The sequence below is a fragment of the Phaenicophaeus curvirostris genome, chromosome Z (assembly GCF_032191515.1).
Source record: "Phaenicophaeus curvirostris isolate KB17595 chromosome Z, BPBGC_Pcur_1.0, whole genome shotgun sequence".
Lineage (NCBI taxonomy): Eukaryota > Metazoa > Chordata > Aves > Cuculiformes > Cuculidae > Phaenicophaeus > Phaenicophaeus curvirostris.
This window is the reverse complement of record NC_091431.1, coordinates 41652245-41672782: the sequence shown is the minus strand read 5'-3', so window position 1 is coordinate 41672782 and position 20538 is coordinate 41652245. Positions and strand designations below refer to the sequence as shown.

Sequence of the window (20538 nt, the reverse complement as noted above, 5' to 3'; positions counted from 1 at the left end):
TCAAAGTGATACCATTTTGTGTACCAAAAGAGAACAAGACAAGGAAGGCAGCAGATCATTTTAAAAAACAACTACTACCCTCAACTGAAACATAAAACAAATGCATATGTGTAGTTGTAATAGACCTCCATCCATGTCACAGCTGACCCTGCAATCCTTACTCATGTAAGCTGCATTTGTAGAGCTTGCTTTAATTTAGTTTTTCTTTTAAATAATAAAAAAAAACTCTACAGACATTAGTTTTATGCATCCTAGCTCTAATTCTGATTATCTTGTTCACATTGGTGAGTATGCGATGAGATAGGCCATCTGTGTTCAACATGACTGCTCATGGAAGAGGTTATCTCTGTGTTAGGCACAAAATTTTGTTAGCACAAAATGTTTCCTTATGATCCAGGTTCTCTTGGGTAAGGAAGAGTTATGTGAACATTAGCAATGACACACATCTTAGTGACTCTACAAGACAAAACCTGATGGTTCATACAATTGTATTGGATATGCAGCTAGTCTCTTCAGGAATTGCATAATTTCCAGAAACAGTATCTGTGTAAATATGTTTATATTTAAAAAAAAGTATAAAATTGCCCTTTTGTCACTTCACAAATGGCTCATCAAACAAATTATGTCTTAAAACAAGGAGGAAGTTCAATCTGTATATGATAGCTAATTATATTAAGGGAAATACAGTAATAGGTACCATGGACAGGTGTGAAATACCTTATTTCTTGGAGCTGTCTGTTCCTAGAATTGAGTATATTTATAGAAAAGAATTCTCTAAAATGTTCTCTGTAGAAGATTCCAAACATAGTAGGATAATGAAAAAATGAGTGCTGTTGTGTCAAGGAGGTGATAGCAGGAGGCAGGTAGCAGCTTTCTCACATATTCACCTCCCTTGATAATGTATGCAGTGGCTCATCATAGGTAACTGATGTAAATTTATTCAAGCACCCCTGTACAGGGCTGGAAGTCAGGTAACCACACAAAAAGCATGCCTCTACTTTTTCAGTACAGCTACTGAGAGACCTATATCTGCATAAGTTTAGTTCTGGAGACATCAGCAGATTTTAATAAACTACCTACATATGTCTTGCTCCATACAAATCAAGGAGTTCACATGTTTAAATCTGGACAGATTTAAGTAGCAATCAAGTGGCACATTCAGAGTTGGCACCAATAGCTGCCTCTTATTTATAAGTCATCCTGAGTAGATATTGTTTTGTTTTTAGATTAATTCATTGGGCTCAGTCACCTTTCCCGTCTTGTGGAATACATGTGCGTACACACATACGTGCTCACTTTGTGAGAAAATTTAAAGATAAACCTGAGCTACTAATAGCCCTACTTCAATAGCAGAAAGACAAGGTGAAAAGTTCTTGCTTTGTTCCTCTGAACATGGTACACTGAGAATTAATTTATTTTCCATATATTGAGAGAAAAGAAAACATGGCAACATTGTTACCAATGATATGCCCTAGCTTAAGAAACAGATTTTGGTAGTACCTGTACTAAAGTGAAAAGGGGATTTAGCATTCACTAAGGCTGAAAGAGGAGATGGCTGTATTTCTCCTTAAGATCTGACAGCAGCTTCTCAATAAGACTTAATGAAGGCAGGGGGTCCACCATGCCTCCTATTTCAAAACTGGATTTGAACACAAAATTCTTAGCTCTTAAAGGTGAGACCCAGAAATGAAGCCAGCTGCTCTAAGCTTCACCTTCCAGACCTTCACCTCTGCATGTGCTCTCGAACACAGACTCTTGGATGAAACTTTGACATTGCTGTCCTCTTCGGACAGAAAGTAAGTATTGCCTCCTCCTATATGCAAGTGTCATCATTCCCTGAGCAGTTATACCTCAGCGCTGCCTCCAGGAATCAACCACATCTATCTCTTTGTAAGGCAAAGCCATTACCTACCAGGACAGGACTCAGAAATGATGCCGGGAACCACCGGGGTCACAGGTCCTTCCTCCTTACGCACAAGACAGACCTCCTCTGAGTTCAAACAGAATTCACTTTACAATCACAATTCCTTACACTCAAATGTACAGTTCTCACAGGAAGTTCTCTTCCTCCCACATCTCTCTTTTCTATCTGAAAGATTATTTTGAAAAGATGTCTTTCAATTCAAAGTGAGGCTTATGACATTGCTTCTGAGCAGTGACATAATTTTAGTTGTGGTCTCTTTTCCTATTCACTCCCCATTGTCTTCTTTCAACAAGATGTAGCCTAAATGCCTTGCCTCTAGGAGAAAGGACATCTGAACTAAATGCTGAAACAGAAATGTATTAATAGATAATTCAGGGAGTGGCTGGTGAGGAATGGAAGAAAAAGAGGTTTTTGCAAGGGTTGGTCTTCCAAGAAAAAAAAAGCCAGAAAGACTTCTCTGGGGAAAAGATCAAAGATAAAGGTATGTATGAGGTTGATTTGATAAGTGATGTTACCTGTAGTTCAGAAGGCAGTGAAAAAAAGATCTAGGCTCGGTGGAGTTTGACTATTCAAATGTAAAACTGTCTAATTTTTACTAGGGAAAACATAATTACAGGGTCATTGACAATAAGGGACAGGGCTTTGCCTTGCTTTCCTCTGCCCTGCACTGCAAAAACGTGTGCAGTGGGACTCTTAAATATTCTTGTTATCTTGACTCTAATTTACAAAGAATAGCAGTGTTTGGTCAAAGACTTCAGAAGATATTCCAACTGTTCTGGCAGAAGGATATTTATATGGCAGTTGACCTTGGCACACATTATGTAGGAATGGTTAAGCTGGATTTAGACAAACCTTAACATGAATTGCTACAGGATGCATCCCACAACAGAGGTTTGCAGCTGTGGCATGGTTAATGAAACTCTCCTCCAGCCAAAGCAGCACTGTGTTTGCTCCTAACATGATCTGCTGCCTGTGGTGACCAGCAGTCTGTATCAAAACTTCACCCTTCCAAATCTTGTTTTACAACAGCTACACTCACTGTCAACAATTCAAGAGATTCTTTTGGATATACAGGACAGGGGGGATACAGTCAACCCTTTGATTAACTAGAATTGCATTGCTAAAGGTCTTAACCCATATAAGATGCCTCTGAAGGAAACAAAAAATATCAGCCAATGTTATTTGTCTACATGTAAACTTGTATTTTCTTTTTGAGTATAACTAGAGTTATGACTTTTAGACCTCTAACTAGTTATAGAAGGATTAATAGTATTATTAATACAATATTAGTAACATGATTCATAAAATGACTAAAAATAAAGATAATAACCTCATCAGACTATAAGCTATGGGGATAGCAAGAACTCTGATTTTATTAAGAAGTACTGAAAAAATTATTGAATTTTAATTTTCAAAGCAAAGAAATTCCAAGCTTCTCTAGCTAGTCAAAGATTATATTACTTATAATACAAGCAACTCACACAGACTTTTTATGATGCGTCCAAAATGGAAAACCATTACATGGCAAATATTATCTAGGAATTATTATTGTGTGTGTTTGGTAGTTATTTCTTATGTCTTCTACAGCAATAAATAGCAAGATGCTTCTGATCTTTTAAGTAAAGTTGATTTAAGCGGCTGAAAGAAGTTCTCATTTGCAATGCTATTAATTCAGTTATCCAACTATCTTTGAGGTGCTTTCCATAATTTAAAGAGCTAAAAATTGTATACTTAGATTAAGACTTTATTTAAACTACATGTACCTATTCAAAGTTAATCAGAAAAAGATGCAAACAAATGGAAAAATCTTCAGGGCAATGAAGCAGTTTGAAGAAAAAAAAAGAGAATATATTCATTTCACTTATACTTCCTAGCGTTATTTTTAAAAAGCCTTCTTTTCACAGGAAGTATTAGAAAAGAACATTTAAAATGTTTACGTATGTCATTTATCCTCTTTCTTTTATAAGCTTTCATTTCTACACATTCCTAGTCATTACACTTCCAGGTAAGAATGGATAGCCCAGGGAAGTTTTGAAGACATTTCTTGCCTAGTTATCTTAAATATTTTATAAGAACCATAAGAGTATTGGTTCTTTAAAGCTATTTCCAGAAAACCGTTGCAAACCAGGAGTGTTAATGAATTTATGAAGACTTCAAGCTCCAATCGGCACACAAACTGTAACACAAGTTGGAATTTTTTGAAGTGCATAACCACTCTTTTATCTTTGCAATTGAAGGACACAATATACCTATGAATTTCTTTTGTCTCAAGTACAACACATAAGTGAAACACCTTCTGAATGTTACTAGTGGAATGATATAAAAAGATGGTCTTGTGCCTTACACAACTGAAATTGATATGTAAATAATAATTCTATCTTTAGATAAGCAGGCTGCATTTTAGGTTCCTGAATCAGATTTTTATTTCATGGCTTGCTTTCAGCAAGTTTCAAAGGAGTATCCCACATAGTTCATTAAGTATTTTAAAAATGTGCCCTTTTAAAATGTTCTTTTCTCAGAAATAATATACCTATATCATCACAGTTATCTTTTTCTTAGAGCACATAAATTTTTATTATGCTACCTTTATTATTAGCATGATGCATCAATGGATTCCCAATGAAATCTGATACATTGCATGAAGTTCCAAATCCTACAGCTAGCCACTTCTTACTTCACGTACTGAACGCAGAGCTGTTCTGCTTAAGTACGTGATCAACTTTTCAAAATTCACTTGAGGAAATATACCTACTAAGCAAAATCCTCAGCTAAAAATCCTGTACGGTTTCAGGAACTGAAAAGGGTTGGACACATCTAAAGTCAGCATAGATACGCTACTGACTCACATGCTTTCCTTGTCAAACTCAAGCTCCATAAAAGTTACCAGGATATACCAAGAAAGGAGTGTTAATCCAGTTTTGCCTCCTTCATTTCAAGTGGTTTCATCCTATTGAAATCGTCCTTCTTATCTGTTTTGAGCTTATATTCTTATGTGTGTTTCTATGTTTTTGTTTAGTGGATTTCATAAATGGTAACAGAAGATGTGAGATATTTGGGGACTGGACTTTCTCTCAAAATAATGAATTTTGGCTTCTTGGCATCCTCAACACTAACTCGCTTTCATTTTACATGACATGATACATTAATTTTCAAACCACATCCATTTCAATCAAGTAAAAAAAAAAAAGAGGAGCTGTGCATGAAACATTTAGCTGCATTTAATTTCCTTCTTGTTTCTGTTGAATTCTTACAATTTAATGAAAAACTATAAAATGTAAGTGAAGGAAAGAGATGACCCAACCTCACAATCACTCTATGAACCAGAGAGATTTTGTTATGTGACAATATGATTATCATCACATGTGAGAGATTTTACCTACAGGTATGAAATAACTGTGTTGTTCTCCTGCCTTGACAAATTCTACTTTTATTACATTTTTCTCAGGAATCAAAAAGAATAGTTTATTAAAAGAAAAAAAAAACCCACAACAAACTGAGTTTTAGGACCAGCTGCTTCTTTTTAAGCCCAACTGTTTCAGTCTTGATGCAGCATAGCTGGGGCATGATGTCATCTGAAGGGTTAGCAGAGAATACCCTGATTGATATTAGAAATATGTACGGGTCTAGACTCTCCGCTCCATGTGTGCATAATTTCCATTAGTGGAGAAGGTTATTGCTCACATGCAGAAAAGAACACAAAGTAGATTAAATGACCACAGTGGATAGAGAGGTGTGTAAGTTCTACTAAAGGAAGAGAGAACTGTTTTCCTATTATTTACTTGCCCTTGCTGCAACATAGGTAGGTATTTTAAAAATTGAAGAGAAGAAAGAATAGTCTTCTAATGCTTCCTGTCTGCTTTTGTGTGACTCTACAGGGATGGAAATCATTCTTTTCTTTCAGTCCCTCTACTCTCTCTCTGTCCATCCATTCAACTATCTACCCTTTCTCCTCCTTCCTAGTTGTATGGTTTGATATGCATGCATGAAGATATTTGTATTGTATATAATTTACTATTTATTTAATAGGAGCTTTTCTTGTTTTAAAGTCTTCAGGGAAAAAGAAAATAAATTTAATAAAAGATTCAGCTTATAACCAGAAGTACAGAACACGTGCACAGGTACACAGAAAGAGTAATGACATTTAATATCTATCCAGCCACTTAAGAAGATGGCACAAAATATGCTACTCTGGATGCCAAGCAACAATGAAAATCTTAAAGTGATAAAACTCTCTCAATGTCATGGGAACATGATTGTCACTTGTCATTACTGTGCATCTCTCTATTTCTTGATGTATCCTAAACTGCCTATTCTTACATAATTCAACACATTTAATAATGTAGAAAATCAATTAATATTTACTAACCTGTCTCTGCTTCTCCGTGATGGGAATGCAGCATTACAGCCAGCCACTGTGCAGACATGCATCTCTTTCAAATGAACATTTCTGTAGTGAAGCTTCACACTGTAGGAACTCTTGAAACTTTTCTTGCACACGTAGCAGATCTTGGGATCTGGGCTGGAGCACATTTCACCTTCTGGGGAGAACTTCTGAGGGCTGCTGTAGTTGAATGTAGAAGCAAAACTTTCATGAAGGGCAGCCATACTGGCACTTCCTCCATTGTACAGTCCATATTGGCTCATGTAGAACATATCATATGTAGGGTCTGTATACTCTTCTTTCACCTTAATGACATCCTGATTGGAGGAGTCATTGTGATTTTCATCTGGTCTGTCACTGTGCATCATAGATTTTTCACCAGGTTCCTGGAGGCGATCATCACCTTCCATGGATTCCTCGCACAATTTGGGCTCTGATGATTCTGATTCATTTTCATAGTCTCTTTCATGCTCTTGGTCCTCTGATGTCATGCTGTCTGCCCTTCTTATGTCTGGTCTGGAAATGCATCTGCTTCTGTCACTTTTGGAAAAGTCTTTCACAGACAGGCCTGGGCTCATTTCCTCCTGAGAATGGCAGTGATTGTCATGACCAATGTCATTCACCATCGTGCTGCTGTCATTCACCTCTTCATCTTCATCATCAAACTCATCAGCAGTATCAATAACCTCCTTTTCAATTTTAACTGGCATACTTGACTTCCTTGGCTTTTTCTTTGGGGCAAGGTCAGCATTAGGCTCTGGGGTGGGCATCAGCACTGACGGTACTGATGACTCTGAAGGAGGAGGGGGATGCTGCTCCATTCCACTCACTGCTGGTATTATTGGACTTGTAGGGAGAGAGGCTGGTGGACTCACCATCTCTCCAGGAGTAAGTAAATTTCTGTAAAAAGGAGGAACAGGTTGGACAGTCTTTAAAGCTGGGAACACCAGCTGACTGGGAAGAGGGTTCTGTAATACAGGATCTAGAGGGGGAGTGGTAAACCCCATTGGTGGACGCCCAGGACTTGTTAAAGTTAGGTTGGATTTGGTACTTGCTATGACTGGAGTGGCGGCACCGGATGTAGCACGAATTAAATCTTTGTCGCGGTTATTCCTTAGCATTGGCATGTGGAGGCGGGGGTTTGGGTTAGCACTGTGGCGATTGCGGCTTCTGAGGGAGCTGAAGACCATGTTGCAGCCCTCAATAGTGCACCGGTGCTTGATTTTCAGGTGAACAGCATTGTAGTGGATTTTAAGAGTACCTTTGTCATAAAAAGTTTTGCCACATGCATTGCAAAACACTCTTCCTTTCCTGGAGGCTGACCCTATTCTCCTCATTCTATGAATGCGGAATGAGCTTTTAGTGTGTTCTGGTTTTGACAAATCATTGACAGGCGTAGGTGTCTGCACAGGAGAGACGCAAGCTGGCTCAGTTTTGGGCTCAACATTTGTGATGCTGGTCAAAGCATTCCTGCTGGATGTTTGCTCATTCTTGAAAGGAGTAGGGGAAACTTCAGATTCACTGCTTTCATTATATTCATTTTGGGTCGTAAGGCTTGGTTCACGGAGCCTCATTGCTGGCTGTTCCAGCAGAAGGCCATTCGGAGGTAGCCCCAGCAGTGGAGCAGAGACTGGATTTATGTATTGGAATGGAAGCAGGAATGCAAGGCTATTTGGGATGTTTTCAAAATGATGAATGCTGGAAGGGTTGCTATTCTCCAGGTGAGCAAGGAGACTTGGGCTCCTAGTGCGATTATTGCTTTCAATAAAAGTCCTTATATCTGAATCTGTCTTTGAAGATGGCACAGCCACTGCCTGTCCTTCTTTTTCTTGAATTGCCATCAGCTCCACAATGGATTTGGTTTCTCCAAATCTCAAGAACTGCTGAAGGGTAATGATCTCTTCTTCCCTGGACATGATGGCCCAGCGGTCCAGCACCTTGCCTGCAGCATCCTAAAGGCCATATCAAAGAAACAACAAAGATAAACACAAAGAAAAAGCTTATTGATTCTGCATAATTATTGAATTCAACAGAAAGTGCTGCCTGAACATAAAACACTATGCTCAAAAAACAACATGCGAAGAGTGATAATACAACTCAACCAATACATGCAAATTTTCCAGCCATGCGTATAGAGTAATTAGAGTCACAGTTAGAGGAATAGATTGAGTTAAATAACATCAGAGCAATCAAAAAGTAGACCACAGGCTCTGTGATATAAAATGCATTCAATATTTTTATTTTAAACAACAGTGATCTACATACAATGCTAACATTTAACATACATTAGAGTAAAACATGAACTGTTGCTGTGCAGTGCATTGTAAAATACAGAAAGTTGTACTTTAATCACTATTAAATGTTGATACCATAAGAAAGAGCCAAATAAATGCATTTGATTGATAGATTTGTTTCTTAAATACAAACAGGCATAAGATTCAAGTTGCTCATAGGACATCTTACAAGAAATTCTGATGCAAGACAAAAAGTCTTAGAAATAGTCCACAATATTTGCAGCTTAATTCTTTTTTCCCTCCCCTGACAGCAATACCAAAACCCACATTCATTATAAACCTGCATCAAAAGGTAGAAATTGGGACACAATTTTTAAGTGTAACTTGACTATTACTGGCAACAGATTGTGAGCTTACAATCTTGGTATATTTAGACTTAAGAGAATACTTTTTTGCAGCCTGGCTACAAATGACAGTTAAAAATATGTAACAAGTAAGCATCTGATGGAAGTAGATAGCATAAATGTGTAAAAATGTTGTCTCTTAACCCTGCCTTCTGATAGTAAGGGAAAAATCCTGAGAGACTACACATCAGTAATCACTAGGCTATCTGTTGTTAAATATACATTAAAAAGCATTTCACACTTTCATTTTTGCTAGTAAGCATGAGATTTGCCTGAAGGTAGGACTTAAAAATTCTGCAATGTAATGTCAGGCAATCCATTCCAGCACGTATTGATAAAAACCATATTAAAATACTTATATAATGAATACATCATTTTATTGGCAACTCTCCTTTTGGGCAAATGGTGAACAGTATCATCAGCACAGTAACTATAACAAACAAGCACTGTTGTAGGCCATCAAATCAGAATTATTCCACTGTTTCGTCATGCATTGAACAGCTTGAAAGCCTTGCAAGAAACTCCTTGGTACTCTCTCTGTTCTTTTCAAATCTTGAATCTCAGCTTCAGAACCTTATCTGAACACTTTAAACTACACCCTACCGCAAAAAACAATAGCCCTTGTTTGATCATGAAGCCTTCAAATAGCTATCTTTTTTTTTTTAAGGTCTTATCTCTTTATTATTTATTTTATTATCTCAGTCTTGAGAGGATTTATTTTTCTCTTCCCTCACATTTTCTAGAGTACTGGAAAATGCAACTTGCCCCATATAGTAAAATATGTATTTATTTGATTACAGCTGTTTTTATTACTTCAGTTCTGATCTGCATCACCTCTCTGGATACAAAGTTAATGTCAAAGGTCAATGTCATGCGTGTTTCAGTACCTTAGATGCAACTGTGAAACCTTTAGAAAGGTTCCACACATGACCATTGACAATCAGACCTTTCAAGACTATGGAGCCATCAACAGGAATTACTTATGGAAAATCTTATCCAGCTGACCCAGATAGAAAGCCTCAGAAACCATGCATCTGCAGAAAATGTTCAGCATGTCTTTGCACAGTGATGAGGAAACATTATGATGCAGATGATGGTCCTGGTTTGCAGCATTAGTCAGGAAATGTTCCCATCTCCGAACACCTTTGAGCACGGTGGACATGCTCTCTCAGTTCTACCTATTGATTGGATCAGTATTTACAGGCAGTCAGTGCTATCTAGTAAAAATCAACTAGAACATCAAAAAACCTCACCCAACAACAAAACCAAACCAAAATGGTGTGAGGGGAGGGAGAAAGAAACACCCATGAGCACCACAAGCAAACAACAGGTTTGTTTTTTAAAGCTCTAAGATTACACTTTTCTTCTGCACACAACTGTTTTTGTCCACTTTTTCCATGAGTGTGACCTAAAGCTTCTTACATCTCTTTCTCCCACAACTTCCAGCCAACCATATTGGCTCTACATTAGAGTAATTCTTACCTGGAAATGCAAACCCAGATTTCGTTCAGATTTTGGTCTCTATACCTTCACTATCACCTCTGACCTAATCTGCAGTTGCATATTCCTAATCCCAAACCACAAGTATTCATTAGTTCTGACTGTAACTTCCATTGTTTGAAGATGGAAATAACATCATCTAATTTATACTGCTTACATGTATTGAATTAGGATTCCTGTCTGTAGCCAGCTGCAGGCTGCTTTGTAATATACTACTGGTAGTAATTTGTTTTGGTTTTGCTTTAATTTGTAAATCATTCACAGGCTTATGTAACAGATGGGTGCTTTGCAAAAATGGATATTTAAGTAAATAACATTAAAATAGAGCCAGCACAACGATAACTCATGAGAATAGTAGGTACAGATCCTTTAACAGACTCCCACATATAAGTGGGTGGTGGTATTGCCCAGTCCCTCACCCAGCAGCAGTGTATCCAGCTCTTTGAGTGCCCAGAACAGTCAGACATTGTCTAAATGTGGGGACTTCCAGTGTGCTTTTGAGGACTTATTCCACAGCTTAACTCCAAGAAGCTGGCAAGTGGCTACATGAGCTACCTTTCAATGAGACACTAACACCCGTGGTTTCATTTAGTTTAAAGATTTGCAATGAGGAGGGCTTCAGCAGCTGCTAACTTCTACTGATCAGAGAAACTGGCAGTCAAGGGTGAGATCGTCATGCGGTTAACCTTGCTGTCACAGAAACAGCAGGGAATCAGAAAGCTGCTGTTAAATGATCCTTGCCTACTACTAGCAGCTAGTAGTTATATCAATATTTAGCATGCTAATTTTCAGCAAGAAGTTGGTTTGAGATTTTTCCCCAAGCAAAAGTAAAGAAAAAATCTGCAGATGCCTATACTTCATTGAAAACATATTACTTATAGATACTGTGTAGCATATGCTTCAATATTTACATAGTGATGGCTTTCCATGAATCATTATAAGTATGTATTGTGCAAAACCAGATAAAAAGTGAATAGGAATGTCATTTTTTTTTATAAAACTTAAAATTAACAAAAATTCTAACCATTATCCCCTCTGAATTATGCTATAACTAGCTAGGGATCTCTCTGTATATGGTAATACTTGATTAGAGGTTCAAGTCCTTTCTTACACGTAATCGATTTCTTGTTTCTTACAATCTCTCACACAAAATTTTCTCCCAAAGCCATTAAATCATACGCACATTTAAATATTTCATGACAAAAGGTTCCAATTTATATTACATTTTTCAGCTCACAACTGATTAAGCCAAGCCTCCTGTGACACTGTGTACAAGGAAGTCAGTGAATACAGAGATACCACTGCATGCTTACAGCTCTAAACCACGCAAAAGACAAGGCAGCTCAACCCATACATCATACCCTGATGCTCTTCCTTCTTTGTCCATACAGCTTTGTTTTGTTTGTTTGTCTGCTTGTTTTTAAATTTTATTTTATATGTGTGGGTAGCTGTCTCACAAGTACAGATGGAAAAAATCTTTTAATGTCTAAATAATATTAAACTAACCTCCAAGGATACAAGACATATCCTTGAATATTTTTCTAACTCTAAATACACACTTGATTATATTATTTGTAGAGATACAAATTCAGATCACACATACTATGTTAGATACATAAAGTAACGTCATGGTTAATCCCTCTGAACCTGCTTCCTCATTTTTGCTGACCGCGTGTTAGGAAGAAAAGTGTCAGGATATGTTAGGATACATCTTGTCTTAAACTTCTGGATCAGAAAGAACAAGTGATAGGTGTCAAGATCATTATCTTAGATGATACAAACCAGCTACAATAGAACATGAACACAAAGATCACTTTAATTTTTAGGAGCTTAACTGGGGAGGATTGTGAAGATGAGTCCTCAGAGGGCTTTTATGCTTTAGCAAATTCAGCTTTAAAATCTCCCGATTTTAGAACTGCCTATTTAGAAAATAAGGGCTGTCCACATAAACATGCACTATAAACGTACAATGTCAACTTTGAATGTTTGTTATGAAATTAGTTGTTTTAAACTTTCACTTTGAGTGAGAAGCTCTGTTGACTCCTATGCCTGCACTACCTGCAGGTAATTTTGTATGGCTACACTCACATGCATACACAGACACACCACAGACTTTTTGCAGTTCTAATTTTATGCTAGTAATTATCTTCCTGGCATAGGTAAAATGTGCATATGTATCTGTCTGAATACATAGTGAGAGATGATTATATGAGAGTTAAGATTAATAGAAAGGTTAGAAAAAATTTAAAATTGGTTCTTACACAAGCCTTATATTCTGGGAAGCACTCATGGATCATTTTTGCACACTATTGTGATAACTTCCGAGAACCACTCAAAGTTATACAGAAAAATACATTGCTAGCCTTCATACTTTAGCAAGTTTGCATATACACCATAAACTGCTGCTTTTGATGCATATTAGCTAAGTATCCATGCTACAAAATATTACATAGGTATGTTTGATAAAACAATTAAGCAAGCCTAGTGTTTATGCCTAATCTTTCATCTCTAAGCCCTTCCTAAAGAGCTATATATTTTCTAGCTGGTCTCAAAGAAACATTTTGAGTGCAACTGTAGCAGTTGAAAAGCATTAATATGGTCATACTATAATTGCAGAGGATGGTTTTAATTAGCATGTACACAGAAAAAAAAATATCAACATTTGTTTCTAACACAGAAAAGCCTAAATAACTTCCATGACTTAGGGGGTTTTGGGTTTTTTTGGCTGAATTTCCCAGGACAAGCTCTTTGCTTCCCAATTAAATTTCAAGCTGCTACATTATGGGTACTCCTACTACTCCTGGGGTAAAAGTTACCAAAAGTGTGTGGCAGCACAACTACTCAAATCAGTACAGATGGATCACTGTGTAACATTTCTTGCTCATTTCTGTTCACTCCCACTGACCTCACTAGGATGGAAGCAAGCCCTATGTCTAGTTTTCCGTAAAATGCACACTCACACACACAATCACATAGTCATTTTCCCGATATGTTTTTTTACCACACTGAACCTAACTCACTTTGCTTCTGTGAACATGAAGAAAAGGCATGCATACTTGCTCACTGTGATGATACATGTGGAACTGATACAAAATATAACACACCCAGCCTGCACAGAGCAATGGTTAAAACTTTTTAACCCTCATCTGTAACTTCTCATGCACCTCCTAACAGCTGCCCTTCTACAACTGAAACCATATGAAAACAAACTCATATTTAAGCGTCCACATTCCTTTCCTTGAGTTACACGGTTGCAGTAGGAACAAACACAGTGCAGAACTACTGAGTTCTCAATCAATAATAGAAATCTTTATCTTTTGGCTTTATGGCAGCCTCCACTCTGCTAGAAAAATCAAAAGTGATAGATCTTCCTCCCTTCTGACACCCCCATTCCAATAGTTGTTGGACTTGTTTTCTTTGCCCCAAAGATGCAGGTTACGTGTGATGATACCAGCACATTGCAACAGGGAAAGAGAAGTAGCCTGCCTTTCCCTGAAGTATCACTGAGAATAATATTGAAAGTATGTGCTCAAATGAAGATTATCATGAAAGAGATTTTATTTACTTATATGCAAGCCTATATTTATTTTTGCTGCCAAGTTTGTAATGGTAATTGCTCTTGTTGTTCCTCATGCTCCAGGTCTCCTTGTACTAAGAAGCTTTGAGTTTTGACCAAAAGGATCCTCGAAGGCCTTTGCAAACTTTCCAAATTGTTATAGACACCAGATAAAATACGGCCGCATGTCAGATCCAGAGTAGCTGCACATTTAAATCCACAGTAATACCACTGACCATGTTGGAATGTAATTTTGACAAAACTTAGCTGTGAAACATGACGTGGAGCCAGATCTATTTGAATATATGTCAGGGTGTACCACTGTGATGGAACACAGAGGCTGTCTAACGGTGCACAGGAGCACAGCTCAATGGTTTCACCATGAAAGTGAGGAATACCATGTCCTGCTGAAACTGCAGATGGAATGTAAGGAGGTGGAATGCAATAACCACATCTGAAACCCAGCCAGGGCACTGCCATTAACCACCCACACTCCTGCTAAATGGCCTACAGGGTCTTTATTGACCAAAAGTATGCAGGTTCTCTATTTTATATCTTATCCCAAAGTCATATGACAACAGCACAGACTCTTGCACAAGCAACCTGGAGCAGTTGTTCTGGACTAATCTGCAGGGACTGGTATGAAACTATTGGATCCCCAACACATGATTCATTTGGGGATTGAACTTCCTGCTAATGCATCACAATTGCAAAATGACTCTTCATTTTTCAGGTTCACCAACGTTAAAATACATTTGAAAGCATTGCCCTGAAAAATGATGACAGTCTGTCAAATACCAACTATAACACATCTCTGTGAACTGGAGGTAGAGGAGAGAATCTCTTACTTTTATTTAGAAAAAGAAACATTAATTTGAACACTTTCATGAATTTGTATTCAGCTCTGCAACTCCCGTAAAATTATTAGAATGCAAGGGCACTAGTTTTAAATGCTTCTTCTGATTTTTAAAACATATTGTTTGACTTTTGATAAAATATTCACTTTGTTATGAAATGCTCTTGATTATGGACCAGATAAGAATGCATAATTCACAAGATGATGACCTTTTTTTTTCCTTTTTGAATAATACTATACACCACTTTTTTATTTTTAAAACTATGATAGATCACTCTGGGCCTACAATGTATTTAATCCCTGCAGCTATAACACGCCTCTTTACAACTGGCTGTCTGAAAAGTTTTTTTTCTCAGTAAACCTCTGTCCACTCTTGAAAGAAAAGAATCTAAGCACAGACAGACCCTTATAGTCTTCTTGCGTTTACTGGTTCTACAGTGGTATAACTCCTATGATGTCCACAAATTTCCTTTGATTTACAGCTGTCATGTTGGTGACAACTATTAAATGGCAATCCCTGTCACTAACTGGCAATTAACTCCTGATAGCATGGATACACATTGATTTGATAGCTTTAAGAAGATACTAAGTAATCTTTCATGAGGTGTCATTATCTCATTATTTGACACTTATTTTGAAATACTAGTGCCCCTTCCTAAGTGTTTTGCCCCTCCCCTCCAAGAGCTGCACACATTTTCAAATACCATCATTTATTCCCTTCGCCATCAGTTCTGGCTGAGACTTTCAAAAGATTTCTAAAGACTTGCCTAAATGAGGAGTTAATGTGAGGTGACCAGATGCTTTATGGTATATGCTCACAAAAACATTTTTAATGCACACTAAATGTGAGGCATTTTTTCTCACACTCATCAAATGGTAGAATACCAAGATTTTATAGAAATTGGGTATTCAAGTTCCTTAAACAGCTCTGAAATCCACAACTACAGACCCCAAGTATAGAGGAATATTTTGATACATCTGCTTCTCTATGACCTGTGAGAGTGGAAATTTAACTGAAATGTCCCTGAAGAAGCTTTGCCACTACCTTCTGTCAAGTAACAAAGTGTTTGCCCTTAGGCAGACATGGCTGTTAGAGGCACTCAAACCATCAAGCACACAGTGTATGAAGGCAAAAATTTTAGACAGTATGAGATGACATGTGGATCTTTTAGGATAGGATGTAAACAGAGACACAAACATGGCAAACCACTGAAATAATTCCAGTTATAAACTAACTTCACAACACAACTGTCCATGTAAGTGGGTAGGAAATACTCAGTATTCATATAACCACAGCAATGCTTTCACCAAGTTTTTGCATATATAGTTGCCTATTTTAGTATGCTATATAAGAAAAATTGTCTTTGATACTTAAAGACCCTGAAATCATTTGTGGTTTTACCATTTGGTGTCAGTGCTGCATAGCTCCCTAAGAAATAAAGTTATGTTTTCTATGTTCTGACAATCTTTCAGTAAATTTAGGTACTTAATCATCTCTTTCTGACTGTCAGTTTCACCAAGACTGTAAGAATGACACATAACTTTTATGAGAAATAGTAAACATTCACAAAGAGCACTGATGAGGTGTATTTGCAATGCATACAGCCACAAAAAGTCTCCAGCAAAGACCTTCCCCAATGCACAATGTGATAATACAAAAAAAAAAATCACATCTGACATCCTAGCTCAATTTAACATGGACGACACCAAAAGCAGGGCAAGGCAACAGTCTAATCAAGTTATCAGATAGTCTTTTTCTCACTTTAAATCTAAACTGACTGAAGCCATAACTGTAACCGGAAAATATAAGCATTAAAAGCTAAGCCTTCCTGGGCTTGTAAGTAAAACTTCCAAAGAAGTCAGCAACCAATTTGCTCAGCCAGGGGCATTGTAAGGAACCAAGTTGCCCAAGGACAAAAACACCGGAGTAAAACTGTCAATAACTTATACTCATGAACCAGATTTTATTACATGCTTAGTTTTCTGATTGAACCCAAATTGTGCATCAATAAGGAGGGAATCATCTGTAGTATATGCTGGGTATATGAACGGCAGCAGAACCAGGAGATTGATTTCCATCTTTAGTATTCATTAGGGGACTATGCATTATTACTTGCAATATATAAAACACAGACTTAATGAGGCCTTTTCCCTTTGACTGTTTGGCTAAAAAATTTGCATGAAAAAATGCAGGTTGGTGAAAGGTGGCAACATGATGCAAAAGGGAGACAGCAGGGTGCAGAAGTGACAACAAAAAGTCAAAGGTCACTGGAACATAAAAATGCTGTGGTACCTGAAGTGGTCTATCTGTTAGAAACACTGAAATGCAAAAGAAAGTGGGGGAAATTATATTACAGTGTACAAAGTAATAATAACTGTGCCTGCATGTCTTAATACCCTCTTGTCCCAGCAGTCCTGACTTTCTAGGCAGCCCACTTCTCCACATTAACAGTAGTCATTTGGAGAGTAGCAAACGTGCCATTAGAAGCACTTTTACAAGTGTATATTCATCCACCAATTAGCTTAATGTGGCCGCTTTCTGCATATTTTCTATCCAGGCTTGCACAAATCTTATTAATATTTCCCCCTAGCGCTTTGACAGATTACCTTGTCATTATGCATCCTGGAGCCTTTTAAACAATATGGGTAAACTACTGTTTGCGAGGTTAATGACAATTATCCCCTAATTACTGCATAAGTCACTCAGTCCACTTTATCTCATAGGCAGGGTTCTGCTCTGTGTATCTGCCATTGTGTCACTGTAAATGAATCTTGTATAGCTATGTTTATCTGTCGTTGCCTTGTGAATTACACTGACAGAAGAATGAACAAATTACTGTGTGTCATCACTTAAATAGGGCTTCTGATAAAAAAAATCCCACAAGCACAGCACTTCAATTTTAGCCTGATCACAATTAGTAAATACATACTGAATGTTTTAGGAGATATATTTAGAACTGGATGGGACACAGTATGGTGAGAGAAGGCTCTGAAGTGGTAAGTCTAAGGGTGGTAGAAGAAATATAGAAGGCTACAGTAGTAGTAATTCCATTATCACCTCCTGAGAACTCTTCTGCTAATTTAAGAGTCGATAGATGAGCCAGTGATATTTTCTAAACGATCTCATATTCTGGGCTGTGCTGAATTTCACAACTTCTGTTGTTTCTGACTACATTCATGTAGGATTTTTTTTTTAACTAAAATACCTAAACACAAGTTGGAACAGAAGGAGCATCCATACAACCACAGGCAACAGTAATTTAATGGGTGCATCTCAGAACATTATAAACAAAGATTAATAATTTGGATTGTATCTGCCCTGACCAGTGCTAGAGAATCCAACAGGACTGCTCATTGCATAAGTTAAAGCAGTCTGGCAGGCAGCACCTAAGTCAATGTATTGATTAAAAAAACAAATGAAAAATTAAATTAGCACATTGCCTGCTGTTTTCCACAGTGCCTGCACTTTGAGTCACCTCCTTGGTGTAATTAGAGTTCAACAGAGGTAAAGATAAAATTCTGGGTTCAATTCATTCTCTATGGATTGAGGTAATGCTCCCTCAGGTAAGGAATGCAGAATTGGCAAATACCAGCTTCCTGGTATATTCCATGTTCTGAATCAATTTCAACACAAAATTGAGAGTACTCTATTGCTAAGACATCACTGAGTCCAGGTATGTCCTGCTTTGAGAAAGGAAGTTGAGTTGCGATTCACATTGATTACTTCTTTTATAAAAGACAGCTCAGTAACTTCAACAAAAAGCACGAACATAGTCAATGCTCAGAGGCAAAATTAGTCTATGCTAAATTACATTAAAACAATGACTGCTTTTAAAATAATGCTTCTTCCTACCTTGGTCTTGGAGAGGTAATGATTAATAGCCTGAAGAACCACAGTTCTTTGCAAACAGTACAACAAAGACAGTACATTTCTACTCTGTCCTGGGAAGGTCCCCTATTGAGTCACAGAAAGCCTTTTTGTATTGGTTTTAGATTACTAGCAATCCCATTAATTGCAAAGAGCTAGTAATGAGTGGGCTGCTTCTTGTGACTCAGGCTACAAATTTTATCTCCTCAAGCCCAGTGCAGTCACAGCACATGAACTTTCTCTTACCACTGGTTTGAGTAGATCTTGCTCTCCTTCAGACCTGACATTTAACTCTTAGAACAAACAGGGTACTTCCCCGATTGCCAGGCAAATGGATGATTCATGGAGTGAGATGCTCTTTTAGCTACATCTTTTAGCTAGATTAAACTGCCTACTGCACAGCTTGCAGGAAATGCAATGCGTAACAATGGGCATGCCAACCCTACAACCTATAATAGGCAGTAAATGCAGTAATGCATTTAAAATGCATTTTAAATGCAGCATTGTGTTTTATCAACTTTGAGGACACACTTTACTCACAAATGATACATGCATTGATATGATGTTACATACTTGCATATTTAAAATGTATTTGATTTTGCTTTATATTTTACACTTTCCCTCGTTCAGAAAATCTTCCCATTTTATACACATCCTAAAACACGTTCAGCATCAGCTTCTGACCAGAGCAGTAGAAAAAAATGAATTCAGGAGGACATCAAAAAATAGGCACAGAATTATGATTCTTGAAGGGTAGCAGTATTAGACTGTTTAAGCTGCTGTACAAGAAAAAGGAAACGTCAGCATCCTCCAAAATGTGGTGATTATTTACTGCAATTCAGCAGGTTACGCCAGCACTGAAAACCTTTTTATCATAGTAAAGAGTACATTAATTTGTTGGATTATAAAAGTGCCATATCCAGAAAGAATAGATAGTTGAGATATAAGAAAATTACTATTACTAATTAATATTACTGAAAACGCCAGTGGTTTGACTGGAACGCAGATGAGGACAGCACTTCTAACCACATTCCTAACAGAGACTGGAAGAAAAAGTTGCAGTGAAACGGTGAGAAAATTTAACAGCCATCACTGCCAGGGATAACTGAAAAGACTGATCGATTTTGAGGAAGCACTACCTTAAGGGTTTTCGTCCCACTAGGACTGATCTTTGTGTCTGTCCTGTGTTCTGTCAATGCAACTTTCAGCAGGGTACCCACTGCAGAAATAAATGTAAGAGCAGCAGTAACCCTCCACACTCCCACTTAGCATGTTATTTTCTCTCTGTGCTGAAGGAAAAGTAAAACCGATGTGGCTGGCAATAAAGTGCTAGGCAACAGATGGTTTAAAACGTTTAAGGACACAGAACACTGTTAGTGTCATGTACAGTATTATTTGGAAAAATGTGTTTCTAAGTTATTAATATTTCTTTTTATATTTGAAAATGCTTTGGCCTCTGACCTTTGCCAACAGCACAGAAACTCTGCAAGACTGAGACAAGTGTTATACACTCACAACAGTTAGGTTATCAGTCCCAGCAAATCAAGGTAAGTATTAATGCCTTTTTTCTACGCAGGCAAGCATGGTCCCTAAATACAACATTAACCTTTAAGGGTAGGGGAAAAATGCTGTCTGCTTCTTGGGAAAACTGTGAGATTGGTTTAACTGAAAAATTTTTATGAAAAACCCTGGCAAAATAACAGAATGAAATTAGGTGACATTTAAAAAAGCAGTGAGGAGAAACAGAGTTATTCATGCCAGTTAGAATATGTTTTAAAAATCCATATACTGTGCAACTTTTACTTTTGCACATTT

General features: G+C 37.4%; 1 protein-coding gene across 11 annotated transcripts in view; it reads right to left on the bottom strand.

The window, feature by feature from the left end:
• The window catches only part of BNC2 (basonuclin zinc finger protein 2), a 327495-nt gene that overhangs the window by 19758 nt on the left and 287199 nt on the right, over positions 1–20538 (bottom strand). For all 11 annotated transcript variants that reach the window (XR_011339367.1, XR_011339368.1, XR_011339369.1 and 8 more), the window contains one exon: positions 6291–8257. Coding sequence is in view for 8 of the 11 variants with exons in the window: in XM_069879960.1 (XP_069736061.1) it covers positions 6291–8257 (1967 nt within the window). In the remaining 3 variants the exon portion in view is untranslated. The remainder of the gene's footprint in view (positions 1–6290; positions 8258–20538) is intronic.